The following is a 19,390-nucleotide window of genomic DNA, read 5'->3' as shown; positions in this document are numbered from 1 at the left end:
CTTACTACAAGGATTTGCCTGTAACCATCATACACAAGGCTTCTTACCAGTGCTCACCTGTAACCGACATACACAAGGCATCATACCAGCACTCACCTTTGACAGTCATAAACGCGGCTTCTCACCAGCACTCACCTGTAACCATCATACACAGGGCTTCCTAAAGCTCTCACCTGTATTCATCATACACAGGGCTTCCTACCAACACTCACCTGTAACCATCATACACAGGGCTTCCTAGTAGCACTCACCTGTAACCATGATGGGCTTCCTAGTAACAGTCACCTGTAACAATCACACACAGGGCTTCCTGCTAGCACTCATCTGCAACCACCATACACAGGGCTTCCTACCAGCACTCATCTATGACAGTCGTGCACAAGGCTTCCTACCAGTACTCACTTGTAAATGTCATACACACGGCATCCTAGCAGCACTCACCTTTGACAGTCATACACGAGGCTTCCTACCAGTACTCACCTGTAACAATCATACACAGGGCATCCTACCGTCACTCATGTATAACCACCATACACAGGGCTTCCTTCCAGTTCTCACCAGTAACAATCATACACAGGGCTTTCCATGAGCACTCACCCGTAACCACCATACGCATGGCTTTCTACCAGCACTCACCTGTAATCTTCATACTAAGGGCTTCTTACCATCACTCACCTGTAACCAGCATACACAGGGCTTCCTACCAGCACTCACCTGTAACCATCATACACAGGGCTTCCTACTAGCACTCACCTGTAACCATCATACACAGGGCTTCCTTCCAGCACTTCCCTGTAACCATCATACACAGGGCTTCCTACCAGCACTCACCTGTAACCATCATACACAGGGCTTCCTACTAGCACTCACCTGTAACCATCATACACAGGGCTTCCTACAGCACTCATCTGTAACCACCATACACAGGGCTTCCTACCAGCACTCACCTGTAACCATCATACACAGGGCTTCCTACCAGCACTCACCTGTAACCATCATACACAGGGCTTCCTACCAGCACTCACCTGTAACCATCATACACAGGGTTTCCTACAGCACTCATCTGTAGCAATCATACACAGGGCTTCCTACCAGCACTCACCTGTAACCGTCATACACAGGGGTTCCTACCAGCACTCACCTGTAACCACCATACACAGGGCTTCCTACCAGCACTCTCCTGTTACCATGTTACACAGGGCTTCCTACAGCACTCATCTGTAACCATCATACACAGGGCTCCCTACTAGCACTCACATGTAACCATCATACACAGGGCTTCCTAGTAGCACTCACCTGTAACCATGAGACTCTGGGCTTCCTAGCAACACCCACCTGTAACCATCATACACAGGGCTTCCTAGGAACACTCACCTGTAACCATCACATACAGGGCTTCCTGCTAGCACTCATCTGTAACCACCACACACAAGGCTTCCTACCAGCACACACCTGTAACCATCATACACAGGGCTTGCTACCAGCACTCACCTGTAACCATCACACAAATGGCTTTCTACCAGTACTCACCTGTAACCATCATACACAGGGCTTCCTACAGCACTCATCTGTAACCATCATACACAGGGCTTCCTACCAGCACTCACCTGTAACCATCATACACAGGGCTTCCTACCAGCACTCACCTGTAACCATCATACACAGGGCTTCCTACAGCACTCATCTGTACCCATCATACACAGGGCTTCCTACCAGCACTCACCTGTAACCATCATACACAGGGCTTCCTACCAGCACTCACCTGTAACCATCATACACAGGGCTTCCTACCAGCACTCACCTGTAACCATCATACACAGGGCTTGCTACCAGCACTCACCTATAACCATCATACACAGGGCTTCATACCAGCACTCACCTGCAAACACACACAGGGCTTCCTACAAGCATTCACCTGTAACCATCATACACGGGGCTTCCTACCAGCGCTCACCTGTAACCATCATACACAGGACTTCCTACCAGCGCCCACCTGTAACCATCATACACAGGGCTTCTTACCAGCGCTCACCCCTAACCATCATACACAGGGCTTCCTACCAGCATTCTCCTGTAACCACCATACACAGGGTTTCCTACCAGAACTCTCCTGTAACCATCATACAAAGGGCTTCCTACTAGCATTTTCCTGTAACCATCATACACAGGTCTTACTACAAGGATTTGCCTGCAACCATCATACACAAGGCTTCTTACCAGTGCTCACCTGTAACCGACATACACAAGGCATCCTACCAGCACGCACCTTTGACAATCATAAACGCCGCTTCCCGCCAGCACTCACCTGTAACCATCATACACAGGGCTTCCTACAGCTCTCATCTGTATCCATCATACACAGGGCTTCCTACCAACACTCACCTGTAACCATCATACACAGGGCTTCCTAGTAGCACTCACCTGTAACCATGATGGGCTTCCTAGTAACAGTTACCTGTAACAATCACACACAGGGCTTCCTGCTAGCACTCATCTGCAACCACCATACACAGGGCTTCCTACCAGCACTCATCTATGACAGTCGTACACAAGGCTTCCTACCAGTACTCACTTGTAAATGTCATACACACGGCATCCTAGCAGCACTCACCTTTGACAGTCATACACGAGGCTTCCTACCAGTACTCAACAGTAACAATCATGCACAGGGCATCCTACCGTCACTCATGTATAACCACCATACACAGGGCTTCCTTCCAGTTCTCACCAGTAACAATCATACACAGGGCCTTCCATGAGCACTCACCCGTAACCACCATACACATGGCTCTCTACCAGCACTCACCTGTAACCTTCATACTAAGGGCTACTTACCATCACTCACATGTAACCACCATACACAGGGCTTCCTACCAGCACTCACCTGTAACCATCATACACAGGGCTTCCTACTAGCACTCACCTGTAACCATCATACAAAGGGCTTCCTACAGCACTCATCTGTAACTACCATACACAGGGCTTCCTACCAGCACTCACCTGTAACCATCATACACAGGGCTTCCTACTAGCACTCACCTGTAACCATCATACACAGGGCTTCCTACAGCACTCATCTGTAACCATCATACAAAGGGCTCCCTACTAGCACTCACATGTAACCATCATACACAGGGCTTCCTACTAGCACTCACCTGTAACCATCATACACAGGGCTTCCTACAGCACTCACCTGTAACCATCATACACAGGGCTTCCTACCAGCACTCACCTGTAACCATCATACACAGGGCTTCCTACCAGCACTCACCTGTAACCATCATACACAGGGCTTCCTACCAGCACTCACCTGTAACCATCATACACAGGGCTTCCTACAGCACTCATTTGTAACCACCATACACCGAGCTTCCTACAGCACTCACCTGTAACCATCATACACAGGGCTTCCTACCAGCACTCACCTGTAACCATCATACACAGGGCTTCCTACCAGCACTCACCTGTAACCATCATACACAGGGTTTCCTACAGCACTCATCTGTAACAATCATACACAGGGCTTCCTACCAGCACTCACCTGTAACCGTCATACACAGGGGTTCCTACCAGCACTCACCTGTAACCACCATACACAGGGCTTCCTACCAGCACTCTCCTGTTACCATGTTACACAGGGCTTCCTACAGCACCCATCTGTAACCATCATACACAGGGCTCCCTACTAGCACTCACATATAACCATCATACACAGGGCTTCCTAGTAGCACTCACCTGTAACCATGAGACTCTGGGCTTCCTAGCAACACCCACCTGTAACCATCATACACAGGGCTTCCTAGCAACACTCCCCTTAACCATCACATACAGGGCTTCCTGCTAGCACTCATCTGTAACCACCACACACAGGGCTTGCTACCAGCACTCACCTGTAACATCATACACAGGGCTTCCTACTAGCACTCACCTGTAACCATCATACACAGGGCTTCCTACAGCACTCACCTGTAACCATCATACACAGGGCTTCCTACCAGCACTCACCTGTAACCATCATACATAGGGCTTGCTACCAGCACTCACCTATAACCATCATACACGGGGATTCATACCAGCACTCACCTGCAAACACACACAGGGCTTCCTACAAGCATTCACCTGTAACCATCATACACGGGGCTTCCTACCAGCGCTCACCTGTAACCATCATACACAGGACTTCCTACCAGCGCCCACCTGTAACCATCATACACAGGGCTTCTTACCAGCGCTCACCCCTAACCATCATACACAGGGCTTCCTACCAGCATTCTCCTGTAACCACCATACACAGGGTTTCCTACCAGAACTCTCCTGTAACCATCATACACAGGTCTTACTACAAGGATTTGCCTGTAACCATCATACACAAGGCTTCTTACCAGTGCTCACCTGTAACCGACATACACAAGGCATCATACCAGCACTCACCTTTGACAGTCATAAACGCGGCTTCTCACCAGCACTCACCTGTAACCATCATACACAGGGCTTCCTAAAGCTCTCACCTGTATCCATCATACACAGGGCTTCCTACCAACACTCACCTGTAACCATCATACACAGGGCTTCCTAGTAGCACTCACCTGTAACCATGATGGGCTTCCTAGTAACAGTCACCTGTAACAATCACACACAGGGCTTCCTGCTAGCACTCATCTGCAACCACCATACACAGGGCTTCCTACCAGCACTCATCTATGACAGTCGTGCACAAGGCTTCCTACCAGTACTCACTTGTAAATGTCATACACACGGCATCCTAGCAGCACTCACCTTTGACAGTCATACACGAGGCTTCCTACCAGTACTCACCTGTAACAATCATACACAGGGCATCCTACCGTCACTCGTGTATAACCACCATACACAGGGCTTCCTTCCAGTTCTCACCAGTAACAATCATACACAGGGCTTTCCATGAGCACTCACCCGTAACCACCATACGCATGGCTTTCTACCAGCACTCACCTGTAACCTTCATACTAAGGGCTTCTTACCATCACTCACCTGTAACCAGCATACACAGGGCTTCCTACCAGCACTCACTTGTAACCATCATACACAGGGCTTCCTACTAGCACTCACCTGTAACCATCATACACAGGGCTTCCTTCCAGCACTCACCTGTAACCATCATACACAGGGCTTCCTACCAGCACTCACCTGTAACCATCATACACAGGGCTTCCTACTAGCACTCACCTGTAACCATCATACACAGGGCTTCCTACAGCACTCATCTGTAACCACCATACACAGGGCTTCCTACCAGCACTCACCTGTAACCATCATACACAGGGCTTCCTACCAGCACTCATCTGTAACCATCATACACAGGGCTTCCTACCAGCACTCACCTGTAACCATCATACACAGGGTTTCCTACAGCACTCATCTGTAACAATCATACAAAGGGCTTCCTACCAGCACTCACCTGTAACCGTCATACACAGGGGTTCCTACCAGCACTCACCTGTAACCACCATACACAGGGCTTCCTACCAGCACTCTCCTGTTACCATGTTACACAGGGCTTCCTACAGCACTCATCTGTAACCATCATACACAGGGCTCCCTACTAGCACTCACATGTAACCATCATACACAGGGCTTCCTAGTAGCACTCACCTGTAACCATGAGACTCTGGGCTTCCTAGCAACACCCACCTGTAACCATCATACACAGGGCTTCCTAGCAACACTCACCTGTAACCATCACATACAGGGCTTCCTGCTAGCACTCATCTGTAACCACCACACACAGGGCTTCCTACCAGCACTCACCTGTAACCATCATACACAGGTCTTGCTACCAGCACTCACCTGTAACCATAACACAAATGGCTTTCTACCAGTACTCACCTGTAACCATCATACATACGGCTTCCTACCAGCACTCATGTAACCATCACACACAGGGCTTCCTGCTAGCACTCATCTGTAACCATTATACACATGTCTTGCTACCCGCACTCATTTGTAACCATCATACAAAGGGCTTCCTACCAGCACTCACCTGTAATGATCATACACAGGGCTTCCTACCAGCACTCACCTCTAACCATTATACACGGGGCTTCCTACCAGCACTCACCTGTAACCATCATACACAGGGCTTCCTACTAGCACTCACGTGTAACCGTCATACACAGGGGTTCCTACCAGCACTCACCTGTAACCACCATAAACAGGGCTTCCTACCAGCACTCTCCTGTTACCATGTTACACAGGGTTTCCTAGTAGCACTCACCTGTAACCATGAGACTCAGGGCTTCCCAGCAACACTCACCTGTAACCAATACATACAGGGCTTCCTGCTAGCACTCATCTGTAACCACCATACACAGGGCTTCCTACCAGCACTCACCTGTAACCATCATACACAGGGCTTGCTACCAGCACTCACCTGTAACCATCACACAAAGGGCTTTCTACCAGTACTCACCTGTAACCATCATACATGCGGCTTCCTACCGGCTCTCATGTAACCATCACACACAGGGCTTCCTGCCAGCACTTATCTGTAACCATCACGCACAGGGCTTCCTGCTAGCACTCATCTGTAACTATTATACACAGGTCTTGCTACCCGCACTCACCTGTAACCATCATACACAGGGCTTCCTACCAGCACTCACCTGTAACCATCATACACAGGGCGCCCTACCAGCACTCACCTGTAACCATCATACGCAGGGCTTCCTGCCAGCACTCACCTGTAACCATCATACACAGGGCGTCCTACCAGCACTCACCTGTTACCATCATTGGTTCTCTGGCTCTGATGGGGGAGGTTTCTTCAGTCACTGTGGCTGTTGTGGGCATAAGTCCTATGGAATCTGTAAACAAATGTGAGAGGTGAGAGGTGAGAGGTGGATCTGACATGGATGTGAAGTGGGCTAAGGGTCATCAGAGATTCTAGAGATAAGTGGAGACAAAAACAAGAAAAGTGAGAAGGGGGAGAGCATGGTATGTTGTGGAGTGTGTTATGGTGAGAGTGGAATGTTAGGCAAGGTGGAGCTCCTGACGGTATGTATGTGTGTAGCTTGTGACATAAAGAATGGGAAAGTGGAATGCGCCTTGTGGTGGGTATCAGCTCATCAGGCACTACAAGAAGGTACTGGGCTTCCATCACTTCTGAATTGATGTAATGAAGCGCATAATTTTCCTGGATTTCAGACTCAACCATCTTGACCTTCACAATGCTGGTAACAAAGATGGGATAATCGTTCCCAGAGCTCAGGATGTGAAAGAGTATGGGACATAAAAGGCAAAGGGACCTAAAACAAAACTAGATTTAAAGAGAAATACAGTGAGCTTTTTCTCTCTCAACGTCCATGTTGATAAAATGACTAAAGAACCATCTTCCTGTCAAACCATAAAAATTTTATCATATGTAGTGCATGACATACCTCTCTCCAGAACACTAAGATACCCTCTGTGGTGAATGTAGAGCTCTAGCAAATTGGCTTCAGTGTGTTGTTCTTCGTGTTATGGCCCGCTCTGGCTGACAGGCTTTGCACACCCTTTTCCAGTTAATGAGTAAGCTGGTGCACATGTTATTACACTAGCAAGTACTCCTTGATAGGTGGCTGTTGGAGCGGTGAGCTGCTCATTCAGGGCCCAAATGTGTGCTCCACAATGCGCTCTGTGGTTGGTGAGGTTGCAAGTAACAGGAGGTGTGTTCTTGGATTCTTGAACAATAATTTTGAATTCAAAGAAGGTCTGAGGCAGCAGGAGGAGGCGGATGTGGCCACAAGTAGTGTTGGGGCTCTGGAAGGGCTGCAGGTGAGTGACAGGGAACAAATAAGTCTGTACAGGTGATGGAGCACAGGCCGCTCTCAGGCCAGCGGAGGTAAGGATCATGAAGATGGCAGTGCCTAATAAGGGGCATGCTGGGGAGGTGCGGAAAAGGGCCACAGGATGCTTTGACACCTGGGGCCCCATCTTCAGGAGGAGAAGGGTCTGATGCCAGCTTGGGACAAGCACACGACCCGGTGGCCATAGTCCAGAAGGGGACCAAGTGGAAAGTCAGTCTTCTAACATTGGGGAGAGTAGCCTGATCAGGAGATGTGGATGTGAGGACGAGAGGCACATGCAGGAATGATAAGGACCGGATCGGCATTGGGCAGGGAGCATCAGGGAAGCGGTGCAAGGTCGGGGCTCAACAGCGGGTGAGTGTGGGACACACTGCAACAGTTGGTTCAGCTGAGGGGCGGGGAAGCCCTTCCAAAACACACATGAGGCGGAAGGGGAATAACACAGCAGAGGATGCACTGTTGGGGTTCTCCACAGGGACTGCAACCATGGTGAAGGGGAGTGATGTGGTATTGCCATATGTGATCTTTGGTGACTCCGTGGGAGATCATTTGATGCATATGACCAGTTATAAGAGTTGGGCAAATGAGAATATTGATTTATTTTTTAATTGCTGCATAGGGAGATGGCGAGCAATGAAGGAGAGGATAGGGAGCTAGCTAGGAGAACAAAGGTGCCCACCAACATTGACACTGAAACAGCCGTACCCTCAGTTTTTACCAGCATCGTATGTGGCCAGGCCCCGGACCAGTGTGGGACTTATGGAAGTACGTAGATGTCCTTAGGGAAGCTTGCATCAGCTTTGTTGGCTTGGTATGGTTAAGATAGGACGAGCAGTTCAGGGCACGGAGCACTATGCTGGAGAAATCATGAGGGCGACATTGGCACCTACACTACCTGTGCAAATGGCACATACTGTGAGTGCCCTTTATGCTCCTTATCAGCCCTTTCAGAGTCGTCCTACCCAGAGACGGATAAGGGGGAAGGGCAACTAACGTCCCGCAACCCCCCCCATGGGGCCTATTTTAACAAGGTAGCCGGCTTTTGGTACCCTGCGTGTTTCACCATGAATTTTCCAGGTGCGGCAGCAGGCACTCCCTGTTGCAGGGCACAGCAAGGGGTGACCCGCCTTAGCGGGAACAGGCAGGTGATATGGCAAAACAGTGGCAGCAAAGGTCAGGTACTCTCATTAACCAGGAGACAATGCTGCCATGGTTGAAAAGATATCCTGACAGTGCAACTGAGGCTTTTTTGCTGTGAAGTTTAAGAATACCCTACACGGATCCCCAAGCGGGTCAACAAGCAGACAATCGGAAGTCCTGCAAAGCGATGGAAGAGCTAGTGCAGGAAAAGCTGTGGAAAGAAGTGACTTGTGGTAGCATGGCAGGGGCAACTTCCAATTCCTCCATAGAGGAACTTGATGGTCTCCTCACTGGAGGTGGCCTCAAAGAAAGCTCCAGGGGAGTTCAGGCTGACACAACATCTGTAATGGCCTGAAGGAGTTCTGGAATGTTTTAATCAACTACGCAGAGTGTTCAATGTCATAAGCCAGGGTAGACACAGCTATTCAGTTAGTACGCAGGTGCAGAGTTGTGGTGGAAATGTGCTAGGCCGATATTTAATCCGCTTTTCGCCTTCTGCCTTTGCACCTGATGAGTTCCACTAGTTGGGATTAGTTGGGAATACTGTTTCAGGGCAGAAACCTTGTTGAAAAGTGCATCCCTTTGAGCTGTTAAATTGTGTTTGCAGTGTCTGCTAAATTTAGCACCTTTCGGAATCGGTGGGTCACACAATAGCAGCGTCCAAAAGAGGTTCTTCATTATTTGGATGATATCTAGCTAGTAGGGAGAGCAGGAGTAATGAAAGAGTGTGTGAGACTGCTGAGGACATTGGGGATGGTTGCAGACCATTTTAGCGTGCCATTGGCAGCTGAAAAGACAGGACCGGCGACTGTTCTGATATTTTCGGGATTGAGTTGGCCTGGTGGCGATGGGGTTGTGGCTTGCAAGTGACAAGCTGGAGGAGCTGAATGGTTTAATTGATGAGCTACTGCAGAGAGGGAATTGTGAGATGCGACTGAGACATTTGAATTTTGCATGTAGGGTGGTGGCTCTGGGGTGTGCTTCTGACAGAAGCATTACATTTGTGATGTGGGGGGTCTGTAAAGTCACATGGATTCGTTTGTTCAGCCGAGTGACGGGTAACATGTTTGGTTTGGAAGTATTTTTGGTGGGTCATAAGGGAGTGAGCATGTGGCTTCAAAATGGCCCAATGACATGGAAGGTGGAGATTTTTCAGATGCCTCTGGAGTGGGTTTGTGGGGTGTTCTGGGAGTGGTGTTGGTGTGTAGAGAGCTGGCCCCAATCTTAGAAGGTCAAGGGCCGTGTTGTTGGCTTTTTGGAACTTTTTTTCCATAGCTTTTGGCAGTGCGTCTGCAGGGTGGGTGTGAGGTTTGTGTCTGAAAATGCAGCAGTGGTACAGGTGGTAAACAGAATGACTGTGGCTGACGCTTGGGTGTTGAAGATTCATAGAGAGTTGGTCTTGCGATGCTTGGAAAAGAATATCTTGTTTACAGGTAAACACATTGTGGGTGTAGACAACGGAGTAGCTGATACACTTTCCAGTTCACAGTGCCAAGTGTTCCATGGTTTGGGCCTGAGTCCAATACTTGTTGGTTTTCTGCAACCATAATAGAGAGATAGTGAAGTTCTGATACCACGGCTAAGAGAAAATCAACTAATTCCATGGAGGGGAGGGATCAGAGAGTGAAATCAGTTTATTCAATTACCAATTTCCTCACCAGAACAATGGATATGGTAAACACAGAGACTGACTTGGTTGAGAGGAGAGTAGAAGCCCAGTGTCAATCCACACTCCTTTCAGTAGAGGTTGCACCACTGACTCTTATTAATACCTGTGTTACATCCCCAGGTAAAAAGAGATCTCTGGTCAAAATTGATAATGTCCAAAGACCAATGACCAATCCTTTCACATTTAATGACTCTCTATCAATCAACCTGGCTAGCGCTCTGCAAGCAGATAACTAACTCACTCACATCGAAGAAAAAGAAAGAGGATGATATTTGTGTCATGCGAAGTGCTACCAAAAACGTTGCTGTTAAGAAGTCAGCTAAGCTCCTTGAGATAGTCTAGAGTGGTGGGGAGACGTTGGTTACTGATATTCCCAAAATCCAGGACCTAAATGGTCTGTACCAGGCCTTATGTGATCATCTTAATAGAAGCCTAACAAAACTTGAACAGAGAATTAAATGCTTTTGTGACAAAGTCCTAAAAAGAGTGGCCAGTTTGGAGCAGGGGTTTCTTGAAAGCTTGACAAGTAATAGATCGAACGCTAAAATTGGACACACAGTGGCAGAAAAGTCTTGCAGCCAAATTTTAGGATCATCTGGGCAGTGGCTTGCTAAGGCAATTTATGGGAAACAGAACCATCATTTGGAGAGCATGAATGATAACCTGGTACCTAGGGAGGCAATGAAGAGAAAAGAGGTTGTCTTTCAATCAAGACCCGGGCAGGCTAGTGATCCTCTAACATCTACCTCCAATCATCTTTTAATGAACGACACCTCTAATGAATAAACACCCTGTAGGACACTCTACAACTACCCCAGGATCCACGCCCTAGCTGGTTGCTCTCGAGAGTGTACCTCCAGGGTGTCCAACGAAAAAGCAAAGTTGGGGAGAATTACTCAATAAAATCAGTTCAAGAAACACTCAGGCAACAGATTTGACCTTTTCAAGAAAATTAACATGGTCACAAGAGCCATAAGTCCAAAACATAGCAAGGGGGTTGTATTGTGGTCAAGTTTAAGAATCCTTTTGTTGTTAGATACTGTTTTAATTATTGCAGTCATGTTTCCTGCAAATGTTCCCTAATATTAAGGCATTTCTCCTAGGCTACAGCTATCAACCTAATAATTGTTTAAAGCTGAAGTACAAGGCCCCTGGGATGGAAGGCAAAAGTTCAGCCTCAATGGTACATAATGCAGAAACCGCAAACCCTTTCTAGGTAGGGTCCTTTTAGCTAGGCTGGAGGCTTGGGCCGACCTGAATACTATCTTGACTGATATACAATATGGTTTCCGACATGGTTTAGGGATGATAGGACAGTCTCTAAATCTGTATTTACTAACTGCTAAATACACTAAGGGCATACCCATTCATCTGGCATTTATGGACTTGACTAGACCCCTTGACACAGTTAATCGCTCAAAGCTTTGGTCCATAATGTCAGATATGGGGGTGGAGACTCCCTGATTGAGTTGCTGAAAACATGCACGGGGTGCTTCAGTGAGGGTTTGTTTTGGGCGAAATTGGAAATACATTGCGTATATGGAATCACTTAGAGGGGTTTGACAAGGTTGCATTTTAGCACCCTTCTTATTTACAGTTTATATAATGAGCGGACGGACTACCTGGTTAAATATGGAAAGGACCATCCACTTGTGGGTAAGCACCAGAGTCCGGTGTGGATGTTTGCAGATGATGCAGTTTTGCTTGCTAGAAATGCAAATAGCCTTTTGTACCTTTTGAACAATTATACCTTCTCTATGAATAACTAGGCTCTTAAAGTTCACGTTACAAAGACATTCACAATGGCCTGTGCTCCATAGAATGCAAAAACCTTCAGACATTTAAAAGAGGATTCAGGTCAAAAACTTCAACTATTTAGGTTTCACTTTCAGCTCCTCAGTTACTTGCTGCCGTTTGGTTAACATCAGATCCCAGCAATTTGAGGAGGCAGTTTTAAATTGGTACAGAAACCGGGCCATAAATCTGTTACGGATATGCTCACTTTACAGAGAAGTAAAAGCTTGTCCATCGCTACATGTGATGCTGGCCTATGGGCCTACCAGAATATTGACCAGCTCCATAGAGTAGAGAACAGACTTCTGAGCACCCCGCAGGGCTGCTCCCCTATATAAGTCATGGCGAGCTTGGTTTATCATTCCTGGAGGATCAGGTGAAGGTCTGTCTGCTTTTAATGTGGATTTCAATATGGCAGAAACATGAGCTGAGCTTCACACAACACATCATAAAAGACTGCCTAATTCTGTAAAAGGTGCTCCTCATACTGTGGTTATCTTGTGTTAAAAATGCACTTTTTGAACTGGTTGGATAGAGGCTTTCAACAACCCTGAGCAAACAGCATCAATAAGTAACTTGATGGTAAAAGAACAGTATATCTCAAACCTAGAGGAGGCTAGGCTAATACAGGAAGCAAGCACATCTACTGTCTCCTACTATTATGACTTGCTCACAGGGGGAGGGGTGGACCCCTATCTTGGGAGGGTTATGAACCCCAGTATAGATTCTACTTAACGCAATACAATGTATTTCTTGGTGGTGCTCCGGAATTGTGGTGAAGACCTAACTGTGTGTCCCTGTGACACCCACTCTGCATAAAGCACTCCGCACTTTGAAGTACTTACCCTGAACCTGGGAAAAACAACCTTTTGCATTATTATGCAATTTAACATAAGGACGGCCAAATAACCTTCGAGGATTTTGCAATAGCGGTCTTCAGATAAGGTTTGCTTAAACATTATGGGCTTGACTCAGAAAGGTAAACTTAGTCCAAATGTCTAAGTTTAAACCAAAAGTCTATGTTTAGGCCTAAAGTCTAACTTTACTCATAGTAAAGCTAGACATTTGGTCTAAGTTTAGACTAAAAGTCTAACTTTACTAGGAGTAATGTTAGACTTTAGGTCTAAACATAGACTTTTGGTTTAAACTTAGGTTTTTGGTCTAATTTTACCTTTGTGAATCGGACCTATTGATTTTTTTAAGTGCCCTGAAAATAAAGAAATATTATCCCCTATCAGTATCATAGGGATTGTTTCTTACATGCTAAATTAATTGTTTTTATACATCTGTTTTGAGATACTGTTTTCACTTGTTTTTATTGTATTGTATATTTTTATGCTATGAATGTCTGAATTATTTGTCGTTCTTTTGAATCTGCATGGCTGCGATTTCTGTTATTTGAAATAATGAATGTATTTTTATGGCTGTTATTTCTAGCCGAAAAAAGTTATTTTGACTGACTGACTGACTGATATGATGCAATCCACTGGGCTGGATTTGCTGAAGTCCAGGAAGTGGGCCTTGGAAATGTTGAAGGCCAGCTGGGTTTGCACAAGTTTTTTCTGGACTAGGCTGTTGCCTAGGAGGGTGTGGGCGGTGGTGCAGCGGCCGTCTGTGATATATAGAGCCAGGAAGGAGCTGAGAAGAGAGATACCTGGTTTCTGCAAGGTGGGATGAGTGCGGTGATAGCTCATCAGAACATTCTTTGAGTTTCTTCTTTTGGCTCAATGAGCCATGGTGGGGTGCACTTGCCTGAGCAGGGGAATAGGCTGCGTCTAGAAGCTTGGACGACGTCAGTGAAGGGTGGATGAAACACAGTAAGAAGCTCTGGGTTGGGTGGGGCAGAAATGACACCCCAGGGGAGGGTCTTTCCAGTGGCAGAGGAAGGCAAACTGTTCAGCTGTTTCAGGTAGGAATGGACAAGATAGTTAATGTGGGTTCCGGTGCGAGGACCACAAGGACTCATGGGCCAAGGTAAACCAGGAGATTTTATCAAAGGTATCTTGAAAAACTTTGCGAGCGAAAGAAATCTTTGCGGAAACCCTATTTAGTGTGCTAGAATTAGGACAATGAGGAACTAAGACAACTTCCTTATGTAAGAAGTCTAATAAAGTAAGTTGCAGATCCCACTAGCTGTGGAAGCTGCAGACTGATATATAGGCTCGAATGACCTATGGCCATTCGCCAGATCCAGGATATCTTTATGCAGGGTGAATCCACAAACCAAGAGCTACAGGGCACCTTGCATTTATAATGTTTAGCATACATCAATGTCAATAACATTTAATACTGCAAAGTAATGCAAAGTAATGCAGGCTGCAAAAGATAAGAAATGATATAACACCCTAGTCTGAACATCCTTTTAAGGCAGGAGCCAAAGCAGGGAGAGACTCACCTGAGCAGACCACGCTTGCGTCTTCCTTGTGTCCACAGTCGGTTTTCATCGCGGCGGGGCAGTCCCAAATAGAAGCTTCCAACCCTGTGCAGTTCACCTCGTCCAGATGAATGGGTCCATCACCCATCCCAAAATGGGCTTCTCCAGAAACCTTGATGGCAGAGCCACACTCCAGCTGCCGACACACCACATGGCCCTCAGAGAGGTCCCAGGAATCATCACACACTGTCCCCCAGGAGCCACCGATGAGGTCTTCAACCTCCACTCGTCCCGCACAGCGACTGGGCCCATTGACTAGGCGAACTTTGCGCTGTGCTGTAGGGGTGGGTCACAGAGAAAAAAGAAGAAGGATCAGAGAAGTGGGAGATAATGTGATGTTAGGAGGTGGGAACAAGGAGAAACACAGGGAGGCGGAGAAGGGGACTAGAGGAGGAGGAAGACAGAATAAAGAAAGGGAAGAGGGGAATGGTACACGAACATGACACGCTGCTTCCTTAGGGCTGCTTTGACAATAGGATAAACTCTTTAACTCAACCATTCCTGCATCCACACTCCTTCCCTCCAGCCCAACAAAGATCTTTGTTGTGACTCCACCTAAACTTGGGAGCTACCCAGAGTTCCATAGTCCCATTTTTGCATAATTTCTGCGGCAATCTAAGCCTGAAAGGTTATTGTCTTGACTTATACTAAATGCTCCCCTGTATTTGGGCCAAGCTTTGCCTCCCTAAGGAGATTTAACAAGAGGGAAACACATGTCAGGGTCACTGTTATTGATTCCAGGTTGGTTTGGATGGTATTTTACTAATTCAAAGCTGTAATACTGCATCTAGAGTGGTAAAAGGCTTTTGTCCTTTTTTCAGCTCGGTATGGATGACACTTGCCAATCCTATGCTTGAAAACTTTGCTGTATAAATGTCAATCAACTTTGTCACTCTCTAGCTTGGTGTGGATGCCACTTGCAAATCTTATGCTTAAAAACTCTGCTAGAGAAACAGGCATTTGAGGTGAGCAGATTCAGAGTGTTGCTGATGTTGTGTGTTGTAGGGCACTACATACAGGAGCTGCTGTCCACCTAAACTTGGGAACTACCCAGAGAGAAAAGAGACAGAGAGAGCTGCTAGAGTACAGTGACTTGACCTCCGGGCCCAGGAAGGCAGAGGTGACGAGCCACCTGGGATGAGGCCAGGAACAGCTGGTAGAGCAAAGGGCAGTCTTCACAGCCCCTGCTTCGACCTGGAGATTCCAAACGTGACTGGCAGGATCTCCTTGATTCATTTCCATGACCCTCCTACACTTCCAGGCTCCAGCCCCAGCAGGAGGAAGAACCAGTGTTTGACCTTGACAGAGAGGTGGATAAGTCATCCAAATGGGGAAATAGTTGAGGGGGAACTAGAGTTCTTCCAGGTTGAAAAAAGGTTAGAACTTTTGGATTTAGGGCTTCTGGGATTTTTACAGCTAAGCGAAGAGTAAATGTTATAAGATTTCATGAAGACTCCACCCGCTGTGGTCACCACCTCATGCCCAATGGCCGTAGGATAACAGATATATGTGGCAGCAACGACTGAAGTGAAACTTTCCACTGTTGCCTTTTAAGACCTGCATCCGACACCTGTAGAGCGTGAGGAGTCTGTGTGCCAAGTTTCAGCTACTGTGATTTTACTTAACCAACATCATATGAGATTTGAATGAGATCGCGCCAGACTTCAGGCCATCAGCCGACAGCCGTTATGATTCAGTGGGTATATAAAGAGACATGTCCTGTAGACCTGCCTGATATTCTAGGACCTGGGAAGAAGAAGGACAAGTTCGGATCCTAGTGAACCCCAAGGAACATTCTAGCATCTGCGTTGGCCAATGAACACTGCGATTGTGGGGTAATCAGAGGATTTTACACCCTCTGACATTTATTAGATGAGGAAAGTGTGATAATGTTTTAAAAGAGATAAGATAAGAGAGGATATCTGTTGACATTTGTGAAGGTGGTGGGGTTGAAAGATTGTGCAAAGGAGCAAGTCCACTATCCCCTGAAAAAAGACAATTTAGAGTTGTTCTCAGGTCCAGTTGGGGGGTGGGGGCCAAGAAGAAAAACAACTTCTGAACAAACTAGTTCTGTGCAAGCAAGATCTACTGGAGAAAACTAGTTAAATATATGTCTCGGCAATTATGAGCGAGATGTTGAAATCAGATTGTGAGTTCTAAAAAGGAAACTGACACACATGTTTTTTATATATTGTTATTAGGTGAGAGGACTTGATTTGATTATCTTCATGAAAACAACAATTGGAAAAATTGTCACCTTTGTTTTTGCTAACACTTGAGAATTCTCACAAAAAGAAGTGTTCAAAATCGAGAAAGATATCTTAATTCCAAGGTTACAGAAGAATAGTTTGATTCCCGGATCTTCCCCGCACAGTTCCTCAGATAAGATACTTTCATTTAAGAACTATATAGTAACATTGTGATGGTCGTCATTGTTTAAACCGAAACGTTTAGTGGAAAAAAGATACCTCTCATCCAAGTTTTTCATCTCTTCCCAGGTGTACCTCCACACAGTGCCCTCCCTAAACTCTTCCCCTCGGTTGGCCGCACTGTTCCCCTGCACTTCTAGGGGTCATTGCTGCAGTAGGTGGGATTCTGGGAAAGATCTGCCCTCTGTGAATCAGACCTTCACATAAGAGGAGGGGGCCACCGGGCAAGAAAGTAGATAGAACTGGGTGGGAAAAATTCTCCAAGCACAGGCTAGTGCACAGGATAAGACTGGCACCTCACCACCACTTCCTCAGAACTCTTTCTGACCTGGGAGAACAACACTGGAAGAAAGAAGATTATGCTGGGAGACAAGGACTCCTGACTCCTGCTGGCATCCGGGGACTGGAACTGCTATCCATGGGTCATGTGTCTGACCTCTTATTTGCCTGATCCAGGACACAAAAAGCAGAAGGACTACTAACACGAGGGCAAAGCTTACTGCAGAGGACTGGGCCTGGCAGGAGTCCTGGATGGGGAAATACCTGGTGCCTAGAAGCCTGCCAGGAGGGCATTAGGACTGTAGGGGCGACCAGAAAGAACTTTACAAGAAGAAGGAGAAAGGTGGCCCTTAGTAGCTATCCCACCTTTTGATGAGAAGGGGAAGACCTTGAGTGCTTCTCTTGCTGATGAGACATCGGAGAAGAATGCGATGACTAAGGAAATTCATTTTGATGAAAGGATGAAAGCATCTTTAGATGCATTTGTTTCTGTTAAAGCAGTGAAGCCTCAGAGGGCCTCTCTTTCAGCTCTGCGGTACCTGTAGGGTTTGGCTGTTGCTAAACACCACTGTAAGGCCCCTGAAAGGCCATGAAGGGTAGAGTACCAGTGACAAACCTATCCTATTGAAGTTAAGAGGTATTAAAAGCTGTAAAAAAACACTAGAGCTGCTACTTATGCATCCACAACAAACAGGACTGAAAACTCCACAAGAGAAGTTTTCAGGATAATGAAAAATCTCTTCATTCTGCCCCAGGTGTCATTGCATAGTTCACCTTTCCTGGAACTTCTTGAGCTCATCTCCTTATCTGAGTAACAATTAGAAAATTGATGGTTCACTAGGTTCTGAAAATTTGGGCTGGGACCTTAGAAAGGAGCGGCGTTGCCACCCAAAGAATATATCACCCTCGTTGTCTCATTTTCAGATCCTACAACTGGAAGAAATAAGGAGGTCTGTCTGTAAAATCGAATCTGAGGCCTGTCGCACGAAGTTTCCATGTACAAAGATTGGTCGATAATTCCACACCACCTTGTTGTGAACGGAAAAGAGATTCGGGAAATGACCAAGGTACTAATAGGTTGGTTCACAAAAGTTTTGAATCGTACTGGGCTGCAATCCGATCAATCCATCAATACTCATCAGGTAGGGCACGAATTGCTGCTCGCTACAAGTGGATGCCATCATAGGGGCTTGGGCCTGCTACGGTCCATGTCTGTGATCACCTTTTCCTTAACTGAACTAGAACTTAATTTAAAAAGAAAAGTTTTTTATGTTTGTTTGAAGGTTGGCTGCCTATTCCTCAACCAACTTTTTTTTCATTCACAAAAGGGAAAGATTCCCAAAGGGACCACTTCCATTTGCAAATGTGTTTCCACCCTAAATTAGGAGTCTGTAACGTTTCAATGTTTTGCGATCAGATATTGGTCACAAACATTGATACATTCCCTTACAAATCGATATTTGAAAGTGATGCCCCAAGCACGCTTCCATATGGCGATTTGTTGAGGGCTTCTAAACCCCTTTTTCTAGTTGGTTACTGAATTGCAAATTAGCTTTAGTACATAACAAATAGCCATTCTGTGGTTGCATGCACTGTGATTTTCTGAATCTCAGTCGTTGCAGCCACACCATGGCCAGACCATGGCTTTGAACATGAGGCTGCTAGAACCTGTGTCGGCATGCATTTTTATCAAGATTTGTGACACAGCTTCACCATAGCTTGTTTCTCTTAGTAACACATCCTTGGAATGGGCAGAAGTCCCCAGATCTGGAAGGATGCTATGGTGGTCCCTTACTGGACAAGCCTTCAGCAGACGGATTGA

At 46.6% G+C, this 19,390-nt stretch overlaps 1 protein-coding gene across 1 annotated transcript in view; it reads right to left on the bottom strand.

The window, feature by feature from the left end:
- Nucleotides 1-19,390, bottom strand: part of CD6 (CD6 molecule) — a 242,109-nt gene that overhangs the window by 103,253 nt on the left and 119,466 nt on the right. The window contains exons 4-5 of the mRNA XM_069233268.1: nucleotides 14,822-15,136; nucleotides 6,759-6,842 (exon numbers count right to left, since the gene is read on the bottom strand). Of these exons, the coding sequence (XP_069089369.1) occupies nucleotides 6,759-6,842; nucleotides 14,822-15,136 (399 nt within the window). The remainder of the gene's footprint in view (nucleotides 1-6,758; nucleotides 6,843-14,821; nucleotides 15,137-19,390) is intronic.

Source organism: Pleurodeles waltl, chromosome 4_2, assembly GCF_031143425.1.
Source record: "Pleurodeles waltl isolate 20211129_DDA chromosome 4_2, aPleWal1.hap1.20221129, whole genome shotgun sequence".
NCBI lineage: Eukaryota > Metazoa > Chordata > Amphibia > Caudata > Salamandridae > Pleurodeles > Pleurodeles waltl.
Note: the sequence above shows the minus strand (reverse complement) of the source record. Positions and strands in the feature narration are given on the sequence as shown.